Source organism: Mustela nivalis (assembly GCF_964662115.1).
Source record: "Mustela nivalis genome assembly, chromosome: 1".
NCBI lineage: Eukaryota > Metazoa > Chordata > Mammalia > Carnivora > Mustelidae > Mustela > Mustela nivalis.
Window position 1 is genome coordinate 107,006,750 of NC_139020.1, and position 15,438 is coordinate 107,022,187.

Genomic DNA, 15,438 nt, shown 5'->3' on the forward strand with positions numbered 1-15,438 from the left:
CCTGAGACAAGAACTGGGTGCAGGTGGTTCATGTGAGAGGTGATCGCTGGGGGCAGGAACAGCTGGGTAAAGTGAGTCAGGGAGAGGAGAAGAGCCAGTGAACAGCCTGGCTTTGGCCTGCTGGTTTCCTGGCACTGGTCTGCAGTGGGGGCAGAGGCCTGAGGGGCTTAAAGACCCTGCTTTAACACATTTTCACCATAGCCTCGGAACAGAGGCTGCGTAGTTCTGACTGGTTTTAAGGCTACCTGTATCGAAAGAGGAAGTAGTGTCAAGCACTCTGTGCGCGGGGCCTGCTGGCAGCCTGGCATGGTCACCCTCCTGTCTGGTGCTCACCGAAGGTCTTTCTACCCCACATAAAGAAATGGTTGCCTACCGGGGCAAACCTCAGCCTCCCACGTGGACGGCGTGGGGCCTGACGCCAAACAGGTTTTCCCAGAAATTGTGAAACCAGCTGCTCCCTTGAAAACTGGTGATTTTTTTTTCCCCCAGTCTTCTGACTTTGGTCTGTTCCTCTGGCTTATTTATTTATTTTTTAATCTGTTTGGCATGATCTTTGCTCTCTGGAGTGGAGTTTCCAGTGGGCCTCGTCCTTGGCCGGAGCAGCAGCGGGCTCTGGGTTTCCTACTGTTCCGCCTCTGAGCTCACTTTGTGCAGATAGCTGGCTGCCGAGATGGGGGCCGGAGGTGAGCCCTGGGTCAGCATTGGCCTCGCCCAGGGAGGTGCACAGAGCAGGGCTAGGGGTCACGTACCAGTAGGGTGAGGGGAATAAATGTGTATCTGGATCATCTCGGAATGAATCTGTATATCTAAGAACCTATGGTGATAGGAGTGGACGTCTCTGCCCAGTATGAGTTCTTTTGTGACTCTTGCGCTCTCCGAGTCCTGATATGTAGCTTATTTGTAGCTTTTTTTTCACCCTGTACTACTATCTCTATATACTTTTATTTCGTTTGTATTCCCAACATGTTTAAGAAAGGCTTTGTGGGAACTTAACAAAGAAACGTGCCCATGCAGCGACAACAAGAAGTAGCAAACACTTCTGTTTGCTTGCCAAGGGCTGATAACCGTTATTTTAAGCCATTCAATCCTCAGAACAGCCCTGAGAGGTAAAGTAGTGTTATTATTGCCACATTTGAGATGGAGAAACTGAGGTACAGAGCAGTAAAAGGGCTTCCCCAGGCTGCCAAGGCAGAGAGTGGCTGGACGAGGACCCAACCCAGACTGCCTGGCTCCACTCCTTGCTCTGAACTAAAAGGATAAGCTGAGAAGAGTGAGATTGGGAAGGTGAAGGTAAATGCGTCTTCACAGATCTGTCTTTCTTGCTAGCCTGAGAGTGAGGGCAAGCAGATTATAGGTATTTAATAGACATCTTATTTGTTCTTTTAAAGTCAGCGGTAAGTAGCTGGCTGTCTCCATAACGTGCAGTGTAGGGACAGCGGTGAGGAGAACCTGCCCCTTCCGTTGTGTTCTCGGACATTGTGATCTTAATGCCTTCCTTCCCCTCCAGGCTGACCTTTTGCTGAGAAGTCATCCTAAGGGGAGCAGTAGTCCTTCCTAGTATGTGTCCAGGAGCCCCAGCCCAGAATGTAGAGACCTTAGACGAGCAGCATAAAGACCACCCCCCAACTTGAATTCCTCCGAATCGTTCATTTTGCCTATTTTTTGTTTTTGTTTTGTTTTGTTTTGTTTTTACCACTAGCAACCCATTCCTTATTTAGACAAGCCCAGACTTTCCTGATTATAGTGTGGCCCCAGAGAAGTTTGAGTCCTGGCTCTGCCACTTAATAGATTGGTCATCCTTGGGTCTGGCAGGTGAAACTGTGTCTGGCATCTCCAAGCCAGCAGCAGGCACTCCAATCCTAGTATGCATTTTTTCCTTATTCCGAATCCCCAAGGCAGAGAAATGGACCTAGCTTAGGGGTCACCTAGCCTCATTGTTCCCCAGATCAGCCACCTTAAAAATTTCTGTATTGTTTGGCATCTACCTATAGAGTTTCTGCTAGTTGAAGAGCTGTTTTAAAGTGTAAGAAAAATTACTGCTATGTTAGGGGGCGCCTGGGTGATTCAGTGGGTTAGGCCTCTGCCTTCAGCTCAGATCATGATCTCAGGGTCCTGGGATCGAGCACCACATCTCTGCAGAGAGCCTGCTTCCCCCTCTCTCTTTGCCTGCCTCTCTGCCTACTTGTGATCTCTGTCTATCAAGTAAATAAATAAAATCTTAAAAAAAAAATTATTGGGGCACCTGGGTGGCTCAGTGGGTTAAAGCCTCTGCCTTCGGCTCAAGTCATGGTCCCAGGGTCCTGGGATCGAGCCCTGCATCAGGCTCTCTGCTCAGCAGGGAATCTGCTTCCCTTCCTCTCTCTCTGCTTGCCTCTCTGACTGCTTGTGATCTCTGTCTGTCAAATAAATTTAAAAAAATCTTTAAAAAAGAATTATTGCTCTGTCAGACAGACTACATTTCTTTTCCTTCCTTCCTTCCGTTCTCCCTTCCTTCCTTTCCTTTCTTTTTTCCTTCCTTCCTAAGTAGGCTCCATGCCCCATGTGAAGCCCTACATGGGGCTTGAATTCATGATCCCGAGATCAACACGTGAGCTGAGATCAGGAGTTGGATGCGTAACCCACTGAGCCACCCAGGTGCCCTGGGACTACACTTCTCATTTCTTGTTTCCCTCATTTAACCAAACCAAGTCCCTCCAGCCCTTTCCAACCCCAAGCTAGAGTAACTACAGAAATAGCAGACGACTGCCATAAAGAGAAAAAGTTGCTTCCTAAGGGCTTTCCAGGCTTTTCTCACATTCTGCGGATTCAGTTCCAAATTTCTATAATTATCTAGGTATACAAGAGTTTCCTTCATTGTCTGTGTAGACATAGGTGCCCTCGATGTGTAAAGTTATAAAAACAGAACGTATGTATAAAACAGAGCATCCTGGCAGGGAGGGAAGAAGGGGAGCAGGTGAAAGTCTAGAACGTCTGAGAAGGCTTAGGCCGATCCTGTCTGGGACACGGTAACCCTAGTGGGGCTTCCAAGGACATAAGGTCCTGCTTGTCTTTGCTCCCCCATTTGAGTCTGAACTCCAAAGGGACAGAACTCACCTTCTGGAATCTCAGACTCTAAGTTAGAAGTGACTTACAGGTCATCTAGCTCTAGTCCCTCTCCCCCTTAGTGGGAATTCTTTTTAGCCTGTCCCCAAAAGATGGCTCCCATGTGCTTGTGTCCCACCCTGCAAGATAATTTACATGGCAGATGGCAGAGTTAAATAATCCTTTCATTTAGCTTGGTGTCCCGCACCAGGCGCAAGAAATCTCACTGGACCAAACCCCCTGGTCAGGTTTCAAGATGCTTTCTCCCACCCTGGCTCCAGAGTGCTCGCCTAGAACCTGACATAACCATCCTTAGTGTCTTCTCAGGGATGGAGATAGGTCGAGACAACACAGATTTTGGAGCCCCGGAGGCCTAGGTTCAAGTCTCTTGCCTGCTTACACTGCTCAATGGCTGTGTGGCTTTGGGCAAAGTAACCCACCTCTCTGTGCTATCCCCTGCAGAAGAATCAGGAATAATCCCCCAGGGGATGTGGTGACGGGCCAGTGAGTGCAGTATACCAGCATGGGATACAGGTCCCCCCAGCTACCTTCCCATGTCCCCATGAGAGCCTGAGCATCAGTGCGGGTGAGAAATGGCTTCTTGTGGCATTCAACCCATCACTGAGCACCGTGCTTTGCCTGGTGTAAAAATAAGAGAAAAAGAAAATATCAAAGGCACTTACTGGTGCCTCCAGATTCTAGAACAGAGCTCTGTACTCTGGAATATCTCTGAGAGGCCTGTTCACAAACTGGCGAAACTCTGCTGCCCTCTGTCTTCGAAACAAAGACCTGTTTTGTGCACTCAAACAGCCTGAAATGAAAGTTAAGAAGACAGATGACGCATTCCAGACCGAGAAAACGAAACTGATGTGTTGTTTGCTTTTTTTTCTCTTCTCCCCTCTTCTGGGCTGCTGAGTAAGACTAAAGGACTCCCTAGACATGGCTTCCCAGACTCAGGGGAAGAAAGCAGTTTTAGATATTCGGACCTGGGAGCAGACATTTCAAGAGCTGATGCAGCAGGAGAAACCCCGGGCCACATGGACCCTGAAACTGGACGAGAAACTGGAGCCAGAGTTCCTCGCTGAGGGCTGGAAGCAGTACCAGCAGAAAGGATTTGGCAGGTGAGTGAGAGCTGACCTCTCAGCAGACCTTCTCTGGCAAAGGAGGTCAGCTTAGCCACGACTGACCGATTCCTTTGAGAGCCTGTTTTAACAGTGTCTCCAGGATCTCTATTCTTTTGTGGTCACGGTGCTCTTTTCATTTTGCTTAGCCATACCAAAGTTTCTCCTTTTTGCTAGGTTTTCTCCCTAATTATTTCTGGGAATTCTCAAGGAATGCTTCCGTATTCCATACAGCTGCCCTCCCATTCTCTCACCACTTCCTGTTCCAGACGGGTCTATCTAGAGACTTCTGCTATTTCCGCCCTCAGTCCTGACGTTCCTAGGCTGCAGCAGCCCTATTGGGCCAAGCACCAGCCCGGGACCAGGGCTTTCCTTTAAAGCCCCAAGAATGGCGGAAGGCCACACAATCACTTTGAATGTGACTTTGCTGAAGGCCTGGGGATAATAGAGGGAATGGTGCAGCAAGAAAGAGATCTGAAACCCAGTTCCTGGAGTCTGTAAGTAATGCTCCTCCCCTAGGGGCCATCTGCCCCTTTCACCCCCAGAGAACCTGCACATGGCAGAGAGCAGTGTCGAGCGGGGTGGGGAGGTGGCAGTGAGAAATGCTGACCGAGGCAACCAGCTCTCCTTGTATGCGGCACACAGGGACCAGGGCTGTTCTCTCCACCTCACCTGTTGTCCTTCTTCCCTCTCTGTCCTACTCTGACTCCATCTGTCCTTTGCTCCAACCTTACAGATGACGAACCAAGCCCGCGCCTTTTCAGACTTCTGTTCCCTTACCATGATACTCTGCGTGTCTGGCAGGCCCTTTGACCCCTCCCCTGCACTCATCCTTCAAGGACCAACTCAAGTGCCCCCTCCTCCTTAAAGCATTCCCTGGTCTTCCTAGGCAGCATAAGTGTCCCTTCTTTGACATGCCCATAAGATAATGGTTTTACATATATATATATACTTAAAAACAAGCTGTAAATCCCTTTATGACTCAGTTTCCTTATCCGGACACTGGGCTTAATGATGCCTCCCTTAGAGGGGAGCTTTAAAGATGAAGTGTGCTGACAATGTAGCCCCTCTTACAGTGCCTGCCTTAGAGGATTTACTGTACACATTTTCTGCGATCATGTGGAGGACCAAGTTTCTCTGGCAGGTGGCAGAACTACTTTTTTTCCCTCTGAGCCATCCAGAGATGTTTTACTAGCAAAGAGGCAAACTTGGGACCACGTAGGTGGAAGCTCAGTGGATCAAAGGAAAAGGCTTTATGAAAAAACACAATCCCTCTCATTCTTATTTGGCAAATTTTTAATATCATATGCACCTTCTCGAATTGGGAGAGATCACAAAGACAGAGACCAGGCCTGCCTCCTTCAGGTCAATGATCACCTGAAGGCACAACAGCCTTCTTCCTTCTGTCTGCAGGTTCCAGTGTTCCTCGTGCCGGCGAAATTGGGCTTCTGCTCAAGTGCACATCCTCTGTCACATGCACCTGGAGCCCCGGAAGTCCCAGGGCCAGGTGATTATGCGGCTCTTTGCTCAGAGGTGCCAGAAGTGTTCCTGGTCTCGATTTGAGAATCCTGAATTCTCTCCAGAGAGTGCCATGCGGATTCTGAAAAATGTGGTGCGGCGTATTCTGGAGAAATTCTATGGGAATGGCTTTAGGAAGTTTCCGGAGCTCCCCATCATCCGGGAGGTGCCTTTGGATGGGTCCCATGACACAAAAAATTGTGAAGCATGCACTCTGGGCTGCTGTTCGTGGAGGTCACAAAGCAACATGACAGAACCACCAATATCCCCATCCTCCTATTTGGATGTTATGGGTTCCTCATGTCACATGGGTGATGTGGACAGCAAAAACCAGGAGTGTGGGTCTATCCAGGTCTTTAAGGAGCCAGAGCCCAGCCATACCACTGCAGAGACTCAAGTACCAGGGGCTGGCATTCAGCCCGCATGGGAGACTAGCAAACAGCCCACTCCAGTGACAGACAGGGAGGCCCCAGAGGGAAATTCACAATCCACACAGGAAACAGCACCGCAGACCCCCTGGAGGACATACTCTGAGGTTTTAAGGTTGTCCCGCCAACAGTCTACGCAACAGTCACGCTCACAAGCCACATGGACCATGTCAACGATGATAGGGTCATACACTCAGACTAGAGGAAGAACAGCCCCCTCTGCACTAGGGTCACACTTACATCATCTCAAACCCAGGACAGCTAGAGGGTTTGTGATTGTCAGTAGAACTCAAGCTACCTGGAGACGTTCACACAGATATGCTGTTCCAAACACCGGTCGCATGTACCTTCATTCCATGCAACGAAATACACTCTCTGAACTGGATGTATTTTTATACCTCTGGATCTGTATTGTTTTGTTCTTTGTCTTTGTAGGCAAAAACTCAGAAGCTGAAGGAGGGAAATAAGTTTGTCTTCTTTTCTTCCATCTTAATTCCATAGTAATCAGTGAACTGGTTGCTATTTTAATATGATACAGAATATACTTTGAGATCTAGCAGGGTCAAGTTTGTAAGAATAAACACTAGTTTCCTAGATCTCCTTAGCAGATAGTCTAAAACATAACCTAGCAGATAATGGACCAATAAATAATATTTGTTGAATCACTAAAAGCTCTTCACTCATTCATCCACTCATTCATTTCTCTCTCTCTGTCTCTATCTTGACATATCTTCACAAGAACTGAGGGTCATTAGTGTTAGCAGAGAGTTATTGTGGTAGGCAGAATAATAGACCCCAAATATATACATTCCCCACTTCCCAGAACCTGTGCATATGTTACTTTACAAGGCAAAAAGGATTTTGTACGTGAGATTGATTTAAGGGTTTTGAGATAAGGAGCTTATCCTACATTATCTGGATGGATGCAGTGTAATCACAATGGTCCTCATCAGAGGGAAGCAAGAGTGTCAAAGTGGGAAAAAGGAAATTTAATGATGACAGCAGAGCTTGGGATGATGGCCTCTAAGGATGGAGGAAGTGGCCATGAGCCAAGGAACGCAGACAGCTCACAGAAGCTCTTAAAGACAAAGAAACAGATTTTCCTCCAGAGGCTCCAAGAGGACCCAGTTGTGCTGACACATGACCTCAGCCCAATGAGACTGATTTTAGAGTTTGGATCTCCAGAAATGTAAGATAATAAATTTGTGTTGTTTTAAGGCCCTAAATTTGTGGTGACTTATTACTGCTAAAATAGGAAAGTAATACAGTTATCAATATCGTCCCAACGATTGGGCAATTATATTTTAACAAAAAAGAGAAATTAGAAATACTGATATGCAGATCCCCTCTTATTTGTCTTTCTCCCCTACTTAAATCTACCCAAATGCCCCCATACAAGAGACTCCCTTTGATTTGGTGACTCCTGGAGCTATCCTATTCTTTCACTTCTTCCAGCACTGGAAGAGGAAGTGTGCAAGAGATTGCCAATCCTGAAGTCAGTGTGATGCATGGCTGCATGGTTCACTCCCTATCTTCATGTCTGCCAGGCATTTCTACGTACCTCTTAAACCGCAGTCGCCATGTTTAAAACCAGGCTTATCAGCATGTCTCACTTCCTGAGCCTAATTTGACTCAGTCACCCAAGCTGATCACCTTAGAGCCGTCTTTTAATTTCTTCTCCCTGTCACCTACACTTCCTGTCCCTTCTGTTGTCAAGTTATCCCTTTCTTCCTAAGAGTATGTCTCCCCAAACAAGTCCAAGAGCTTAAGTTACTGAAATCACTAGAAAAATTTGCCTTTACCCCATAGGAAATGAGGGGTCATTACTAGCATTTGAGGATATGGGCAATTTGAGTGGAATCACATTTTTAAAATATTATATATTTCTAGGAAAGAATGGAGTAGAGAATAGGAATAGAGGTCTGACTTGGGAAAGCAGAGTGTTAAATAGAGAGTGGTATCTACAGACAATAAATGTCTTGAAGGAATTTGAAAACAGTGAAATGTCAGCAGGAAACCCAAGGATAAAACGATCTCTTTTTCTCTGACACTATCTTCTTTTTTCGTCTTGGGTCATTCCCACAAGCATGCTCCTTTTATCACTACCTCTTCCCCAAACCACCCCCTGGATTCTCTGTGTTCCTCCTGTTTTCATACCTTTTTGGTTCCTTCACAAAGAAAATTGGCCTGGGGACTAGACACTTTATGTCTAGCCTGGTTATACTGTGGGATGTGGGACACGTCATTATCATTCCCTGGGCCTCAGTTTCTACATCTCTAAAAGTGGTTAATGCCTTCCAATCAAACACATGCATTTCCCTGTGAGCTTCCCTGAAACCTTACTGAGTGAGAGTGAAAGGAGAAAAAAAGGCATCAGTACACAAGGGTAAAAAGAATGGGCAGAAGCCAGAAAACTGATCAGCTAGTGGTAGATCACTGACTTAGCAGGGCATAGAGATCTGGAACAAAAATTAGGCAAGGGAAAACTGAGGTTCAAAGCAATTCATATGGCACAGTTTCAGAAAGTTCAAAAACTATAGGCAACAGTGAATCTGAAAGTGGGTGCTAAGGCTGCTGGAAGTCTTTACAGCAAGTGTTTTTGCTCCACCCCTCTATAGCAGGTGACCATTCTTAACTGGCTCCAAGGAGAAGAATGGAAGTTTAGTCTCTGAAGATTTAGAGGGACTCTGGACTCAGGGACTTGGGTGATATGAAGGGAGGGAGTGCCACCCAGCAATCAGAAAGATAGTTCAGGTCTACACACTGACTCTTTGGGACTTCCTTACCCCACCACAAAACCTGGGAGCCATGCCAACCTTCAATCTTACCCATCCAATCCTCAAATACACAGGAGAGTGGATGGGTCCTCTTTGGGGACACTTATGAGCTCAAGAGAAAAAATAATATATATATACTTAAAAGGATAGTGGGGGGTGCCTGGGTGGCTCAGTGGGTTGAGCCTCTGCCTTTGGCTCAGGTCATGATCCGAGGGTCCTGGGATCGAGCCCAGCATCGGGCTCTCTGCTCGGCAGAGAGCCTGTTTCCCTTCCTCTCTCTCTGCCTACTTGTGATCTCTGTCTGTCAAATAAATAAATAAATAATCTTAAAAAAAAAAAAAAAAAGGGCAGTGGTAGTGGTGGTGGAAGGGGGTGTTTCATACAATGGAATGACTAGCTGAACTCCCCTTGGGGGGAGTTCAACCACAAGACTTTCGCAGGCAATGTTCCTGAAAACAGGAACATTGGGAGGGAATGAGTGCACTGGTCCCAAGGGCAGGATATGGGTGGGGGACCACAGTTTCCATTACAGTCAATATTTTGGACCACTTCAATCCACTTGCTTCGTTTAAAATGTCTGGCAGGCAGACTGAGACCCATCACTGCATCTGTCTTGGGATGGCAACTAGAATTCACTATCTCCCTTTACTATCCACTCTCCATTCCCCTTCCCCAGGCACCTCTGCTTACCTTATGGGCTTATTCAGACCTTCATCCTTTGTCAAAAGGTCTTTCTCAGTCTGAGGCATCTGCATTTGTCCACCCACTGTCAAAACTGGACAGAAAAGTACCAAGAGAGCCCCCATTGGATCCCTTTGGTGCCAAATGTATTTTTCCTGCCGGCACTGTGTAACAGGAGTCCTATATCCCTCCAATGATCAGGAGAGATGATAAACAGGGTCACCCGTACTTCCATCTCTTGATTTCCATACCCATACACTACCTACTGGGACCACACCCACAGTTGTCATTGATTCAGGATGTATACTCCACCCTGGTGGGATTGTGACCCATCTTTGCAAGGCAGCATCTCCAAGAGGTACCCCAGCTGCCTCTTTAAGAGGCTATGTCATTGATCTGTTGGCTGGCAGCTTCCAGGTGGAGCTGTACTTGATGAAGCCGGGGAATTCCATGCCTTTATCACCTCTGCTGTAACTCTTTTTCTACAACTTTGGTCATTGATCTAATGTGATATTATGTGATGTGTTAGTTCAGTAGAGCTGTGAGAAAGAATCTGTTTCAGCCTCTCGCCTAGGATCTAGGGGTTTTCTGGCCATGTTTGTGGACTTCCTTGGCTTGTAGAAATGTCATTTGGATCTCTCCCTTCACTTTCACATGGTGTTCTCCACATGTGCATTTCTGTATCCAAATTTCCTCTTTATTTTATAGGGACTCCAGTATGACCCTATCTTAATTAATTACTGTCTATTTTCAGCTTTTACCACATAATTGAACTAAACCACCAGTGAAGGAAGAGTGGCCTTTCCTTTCCTCTGTAACAGCCTCTCCCTGAACAGGTGATCAGCTGTGACCTGAGGGAGAGGCACTAGTGCACCACTGGAGGCTGACCTGGGGGCTGGGCCACCACTTCACCCAGCTCCCTTGTATTCTCTATGCCTGACGTGTGCTCAGTCCCAGGCTGCATCACTTCCATATTCTGATGAATTATACTGAGCCTGCATTTGACTAAATGGGCCTTTCAGAATCTAGGTCATGATGGGCATCTCTGGCTCCATCATATTTTAATATCTTACCATCAGGAGTTCTACCTCTATGCAGCCAAGTGGCTTATAGGAGTTGGTTTTTGAAAGGCATGTAATTCTCTGATGCAGATGGCATGGCCTTGCTTCAGAACACAAGTGTTATAAATTGTATTTCTCCTGCTGGAGATTGATGTAAGCACTGCCTGGCATGAGAGCTGACTCTAGTACCAAAGGGTCTGCTGGATCGTATGGTCCATGTGGCAGGGCCCTGTATTATGGGCCTCCTGCAGAGCCATTTCCTATTCTGGGTCCCACTCAAGTTGGCAGCTTTCTCTATCAGTTGGTAAATGAATCACAGAAGTATGGACTACCGGGTATTGTGCTTCCTTTTAGTGGTGTGAGGGTCAAGATGCCATAACTTGCCCTTCACTTTGGAAGTGTTGTTGTGGCATGCTCCAAATTACTCTACCCCTAAGACATGTGTGGACTTGGCAGAGAATCTTTGTAGGATTCTGTGGGACTTCCACCTCTGGAGGGTGAGGTCTCCAATGCACTTGGCTGCTGCTTACTCCTCTGATCTGATTAAAATGATATCATTGATGGAGTAAACTAATGTGATGTTCTGAAGAAATTCCATATGGTTCAGACTCTGCAGATTATATTATGACAGAGGATGAGAGAATCAACATGGTCTTGGGATGAAAGTATAAATGAAAGCTGCTATACTCTCTATATGAAAGGTACTTCTGAGAAAGAATCAATTCATCAGATCAATGTCCATATACCATGTCTCTGAAGCCATGTTAATTTGCTCTGGCAAAAATATCACTTCTGGCACAGTGGTTGTACCTAAGACCTCTACTTGGTCGCATCTCAGAGAGTACCCTGTCATCCTCCAGGATCTGACTGGTTTCTCTAGGAGCCAGACTGGTGAATCAAATGAGAACAAGCTGGAGATCACCACCTCTGTGTCTTTTTGGTCGTAAAGGTGGCTCTAATCTCTGCCATTCCCCCTGAGGCGTGATATCTTTGTTTTTTAAGATACTGTATTGAGATTTTTGGAAAGAGAAGTCCTCAGCTTTTTTCAATACAATAGCTCTTACCCTGTGGACTGAAGAACCAATGAAAGGTTCTGGCTTCTTCCACATGTGTCCATTCCAATGATCTATTCAGGGACTGGCAAAATGACCACCAGCTGAGCCATGGGTTCATCGTGGATCCATCATGAGCCTGACCTGAGCCAGGACTCAACTTATAACTTGGTCCCCACATACTTCTACTCCAATAGCAGTCTGTGATTTATCTCAGATTCCTGAGGATCAGTATCAATTCAGACTCTGTATCTAAAAGCCTCAAAATGTCTGGATAGACTGCTTTTCCGAGCATACAGTTATACAAATAAAAGGCCATACACCTCTTTGAGGAAGGATTGGGGATTTTGGCAGCAATCTTCCTCGTTTGGAACCACCCTCTCTTTCAGCCAATGAATTATGGGTCTGAAAAGTGGCTCAGATCCTCCTGACTATAGAGTTCTAATTTTTCTTTTTTTAATTGGTTAGCTGGTCTCAGTCTCCTGATCATTCATTTCTGGCTTCTTTTGATTGCATAAGTTGAGAATACTCTTACTGGCTGCCACCTATTTGTCTTCTATGTAGAGATCAGGAAATAGATAAAACAGTTTTAGGGAACTGGTACAGAAGGCCCACTATCCAAACAATAGGAGCTCCAGAAAAAAAAAAAAAAAAAAAAAGAAAGAAAATGAAAAGAAAGAAATAATGAAAGGATTACTTTAAAAACCTTTCTTAAAACTAAAGGACATGATTTCCTGATTGAGAGGGTCGATGCCAGGGCCCCCTACACAATGAATGGACAGGTTCCCATTAAGACATATTATTATGAAATTTCTAACACCAGGTATAAAAAAGACTCCAAAAGTTCTGGAAAGAGAAACAAGACAAAAACCAAAAGTAAAAGGACCTAGACTTATAACAATATTGGTCTTCCAACCTCTCAATATCTCTGTGAGGCCTTCATGCTTTTGTTAGGTTGCATGACATAGGAGCAGAAGGCTAGCCAAGGACAAAGCACAAACTGACACCCTGTGACCCCTGCTCCTGCTCCTGGATGGGGTGTTTAGGATATTCATCCAGGAAGCTCCCAACAGACTTAATACCTTGCTGGGGGGGAAAACAACCTTGACCGTGGCAAGGCCTCCAGTACCTTGTAGGTCCTCTTTAGCATATGAAAGTTGTTTCAAAAACCTCCCTTTTCCTTACCTCCCCCAACCCCATATTATATAATCAGCCACCTTTCACAACCCTGTTGCAACAGCTCTTTCTGCTTATGGGTCCTGTTTCCGGGCTTTGATAAAGCCACTTTTTTGCACCAAAGAGGTCTCAAGAATTCTTTCTTGACCCTTGGTTCTGGACCCCTCCTCACCAAACCTCACCTATATTCCAAAACGACATCATATGCCACCCAAAAGTGGGGCTTTGAGTCTTTTCAAAAAAGCAAAAGAGCAAAAGAAAGTTGTAGAAGGTTTGTGAAAGAAAATCTTTGGAAAAGAATTTTAGGTGTGGTCAGAACAGATTAAGATTAAAATAAAATAAAAGGATTTTAAAAGTACAGTGGTATAAGGTTGAAATTCTCTCTCTGTGTTCAAAAGACTGCATTTTCTTGGATTATTGGTCTTCTCTTGATAAGAAAATGTAAACAAAGGTTTTTTTCCTCCTTTGTCTACCCAGAAAACCAGATTCTATGTTTTATCTCTATCAGGTCTTCGATCACTTGGTTAAAAACTTCTCAATATTAAAGGAGCTAAGTTTTGCTAACAACTATAACCCCACATATTTGTCTTTGGGATCTCTGTCACCTTGTTTAAATAAAAATAATTGAGTTTTGGAATGATCTGTAATTCTATTTAGGCATGCGCTTAAAAAAAAAAAATCCTGGGGTGCCTGGGTGGCTTAGTGGGTTAAAGCCACGGACTTTGGCTCGGGTCATGGTCACAGAGTCCTGGGATTCAGCCCCCCATCAGGCTTTCTGCTCAGCGGGAAGCCTGCTTCCTCCTCTCTCTCTCTGCCTGCCTTTCTGCCTACTTGTGTTCTCTCTGTCAAGTAAAACAACAAAACAATGTGATTCTCTCTCTGTCAAATGAATAAATAAAATCTTTAAAAAAAAATCCTGATGGGGTACCTGGGTGACTCAGTGGGTTAAGCCTCTGCCTTCAGCTCAGGTCATGATCTCAGGGTCCTGGGATTGAACCCTGCATCAGGCTCTCTGCTCAGCGGGGAGCCTGTTTCCTCCTCTCTCTCTGCCTGCCTCTCTGCCTACTTATGCTCTCTCTGTCAAGTAAAACAACAAAACAATGACAACAACAAAAATTTCATGATGTTTTTTAAGCAAACTTCCCAAGATTTAAATTGTACATGAAGTCTCCTTGATTCATTAGGCCTTTTTATTAGGTATGTTCAGTTACTCTGTAAGTACTGTTAAACAAATGATAAGCCTTAGGTTATATCTGAGTAAGTGCTCTAACTAGTCTAGAATTGCTAGCAGTTCCTAAAGTTTATATGTTCTGGTATAATACCATCACTTAATATTTTGATTTTTGAAGTGTCACATGTCACAGAAATAACCTTTCCTTGCCAGCCCTATTGTACCTGTTCATCAGATTTTTAAAAATTTTTTATTTTTTTAAAAGATTTTATGTATTTATTTGACAGAGAGAGACACAGTGAGCCAGGGAAGAGAAGCAGGGACAGTGGGAGAGGGAGAAGAAGGCTTCCCATTGAGCAGGGAGCCAGAAGTGGGGCTTGATCCCAGGATCCTGGGATCATGACCTGAACTGAAGGCAGACACTTAATGACTGAGCCACTCAGGTGCCTTGTCTCATCAGATTTTTAACTATGTCCATTTTTAGTCTTGTCATTTATGGTTACTGTTCTATCTTGAAGGAGATTCATATAAAGGACTTTTAGGACAAATACAGGTATTTAGTATATTTAAGATCAAAATTGAAATGGGTAAGAATTTCTAGAACTAAGGCTGCAGTCAAACTGAACTGGGACTAAGTGAATTGAGAAAAATGATTAAATAGATTTTTTTCCAACTCTTGGTTAAAACATTGCTGATTCTTTAATATTTGCTTTTCGAGACTAAGGAAACTTTCTTAAGACATCAGTGATATACAGAAATAATAATAAAACAAATTAAAGCATTTAACCTGAACCCTCAAATTCAAAAGGTCTGGGTAAGTAAGTATTCTTTCTTCCATGACAATTTAGTCAGTTTGCATCAGTTCAGTAAGAATCTGTTCTCCTAATAACAGGACACCATTGGAAACATTGGCTATTTTACTAAGGCTTTGGCTGCAATGTCTTATCTAAGTGAGACATGCATACACTCATATATGACCAGAAATCTTAAAGGAATTGAGGTTGACTTTATGAAACATGGAACCATAAAGCCCCTTGGAACTGTTGGCCTGGTACCTTGCTTACAGATTTCCCAGCAGCCTCACCAGGTGAGTAAAGAATGTCACTTCCTGGCAGTAATTGCAGGAATCTTAGGACATAATGGGGACCTCGTGAAGAGGAATTTGCCCAAATCTACAGGTATCACAGGCATGTCTGATGGCAAATACTTAGCTTTGTTTCTGGCCTTGGAGAGGCTACTAAGAGTTCAACCTAGAGATTCAGTATAAAAAGTTCCAGTAAAGCAGATTCTAAAAGATCTATATAATCAATCATTCTTGTTGTTATGTAAATAATTAGGCCAAGTGTGTTAAATATTGAATTTGTTTTGCAAA

General features: G+C 44.8%; 1 protein-coding gene and 1 long non-coding RNA gene across 7 annotated transcripts in view; both read left to right on the forward strand.

Moving 5' to 3' along the window:
- Window positions 1-15,438, forward strand: part of LOC309846064 — a 495,527-nt gene that overhangs the window by 326,946 nt on the left and 153,143 nt on the right. The gene's annotated exons all lie outside the window — the stretch shown is intronic.
- RTP4 (receptor transporter protein 4) overlaps window positions 1-15,438 on the forward strand; it is a 126,482-nt gene that overhangs the window by 2,611 nt on the left and 108,433 nt on the right. For 2 of the 6 annotated variants that reach the window (XR_014301656.1, XM_082694513.1), the window contains exon 1: window positions 3,796-4,202. Coding sequence is in view for 4 of the 6 variants with exons in the window: in XM_082694513.1 (XP_082550639.1) it covers window positions 4,021-4,202 (182 nt within the window). In the remaining 2 variants the exon portion in view is untranslated. Of the gene's footprint in view, window positions 1-3,795; window positions 4,203-4,284; window positions 4,700-5,615; window positions 7,375-15,438 lie in introns of those variants that run through there. The other 4 variants (XM_082694511.1, XM_082694510.1, XM_082694512.1 and 1 more) reach the window with 4 other exon arrangements.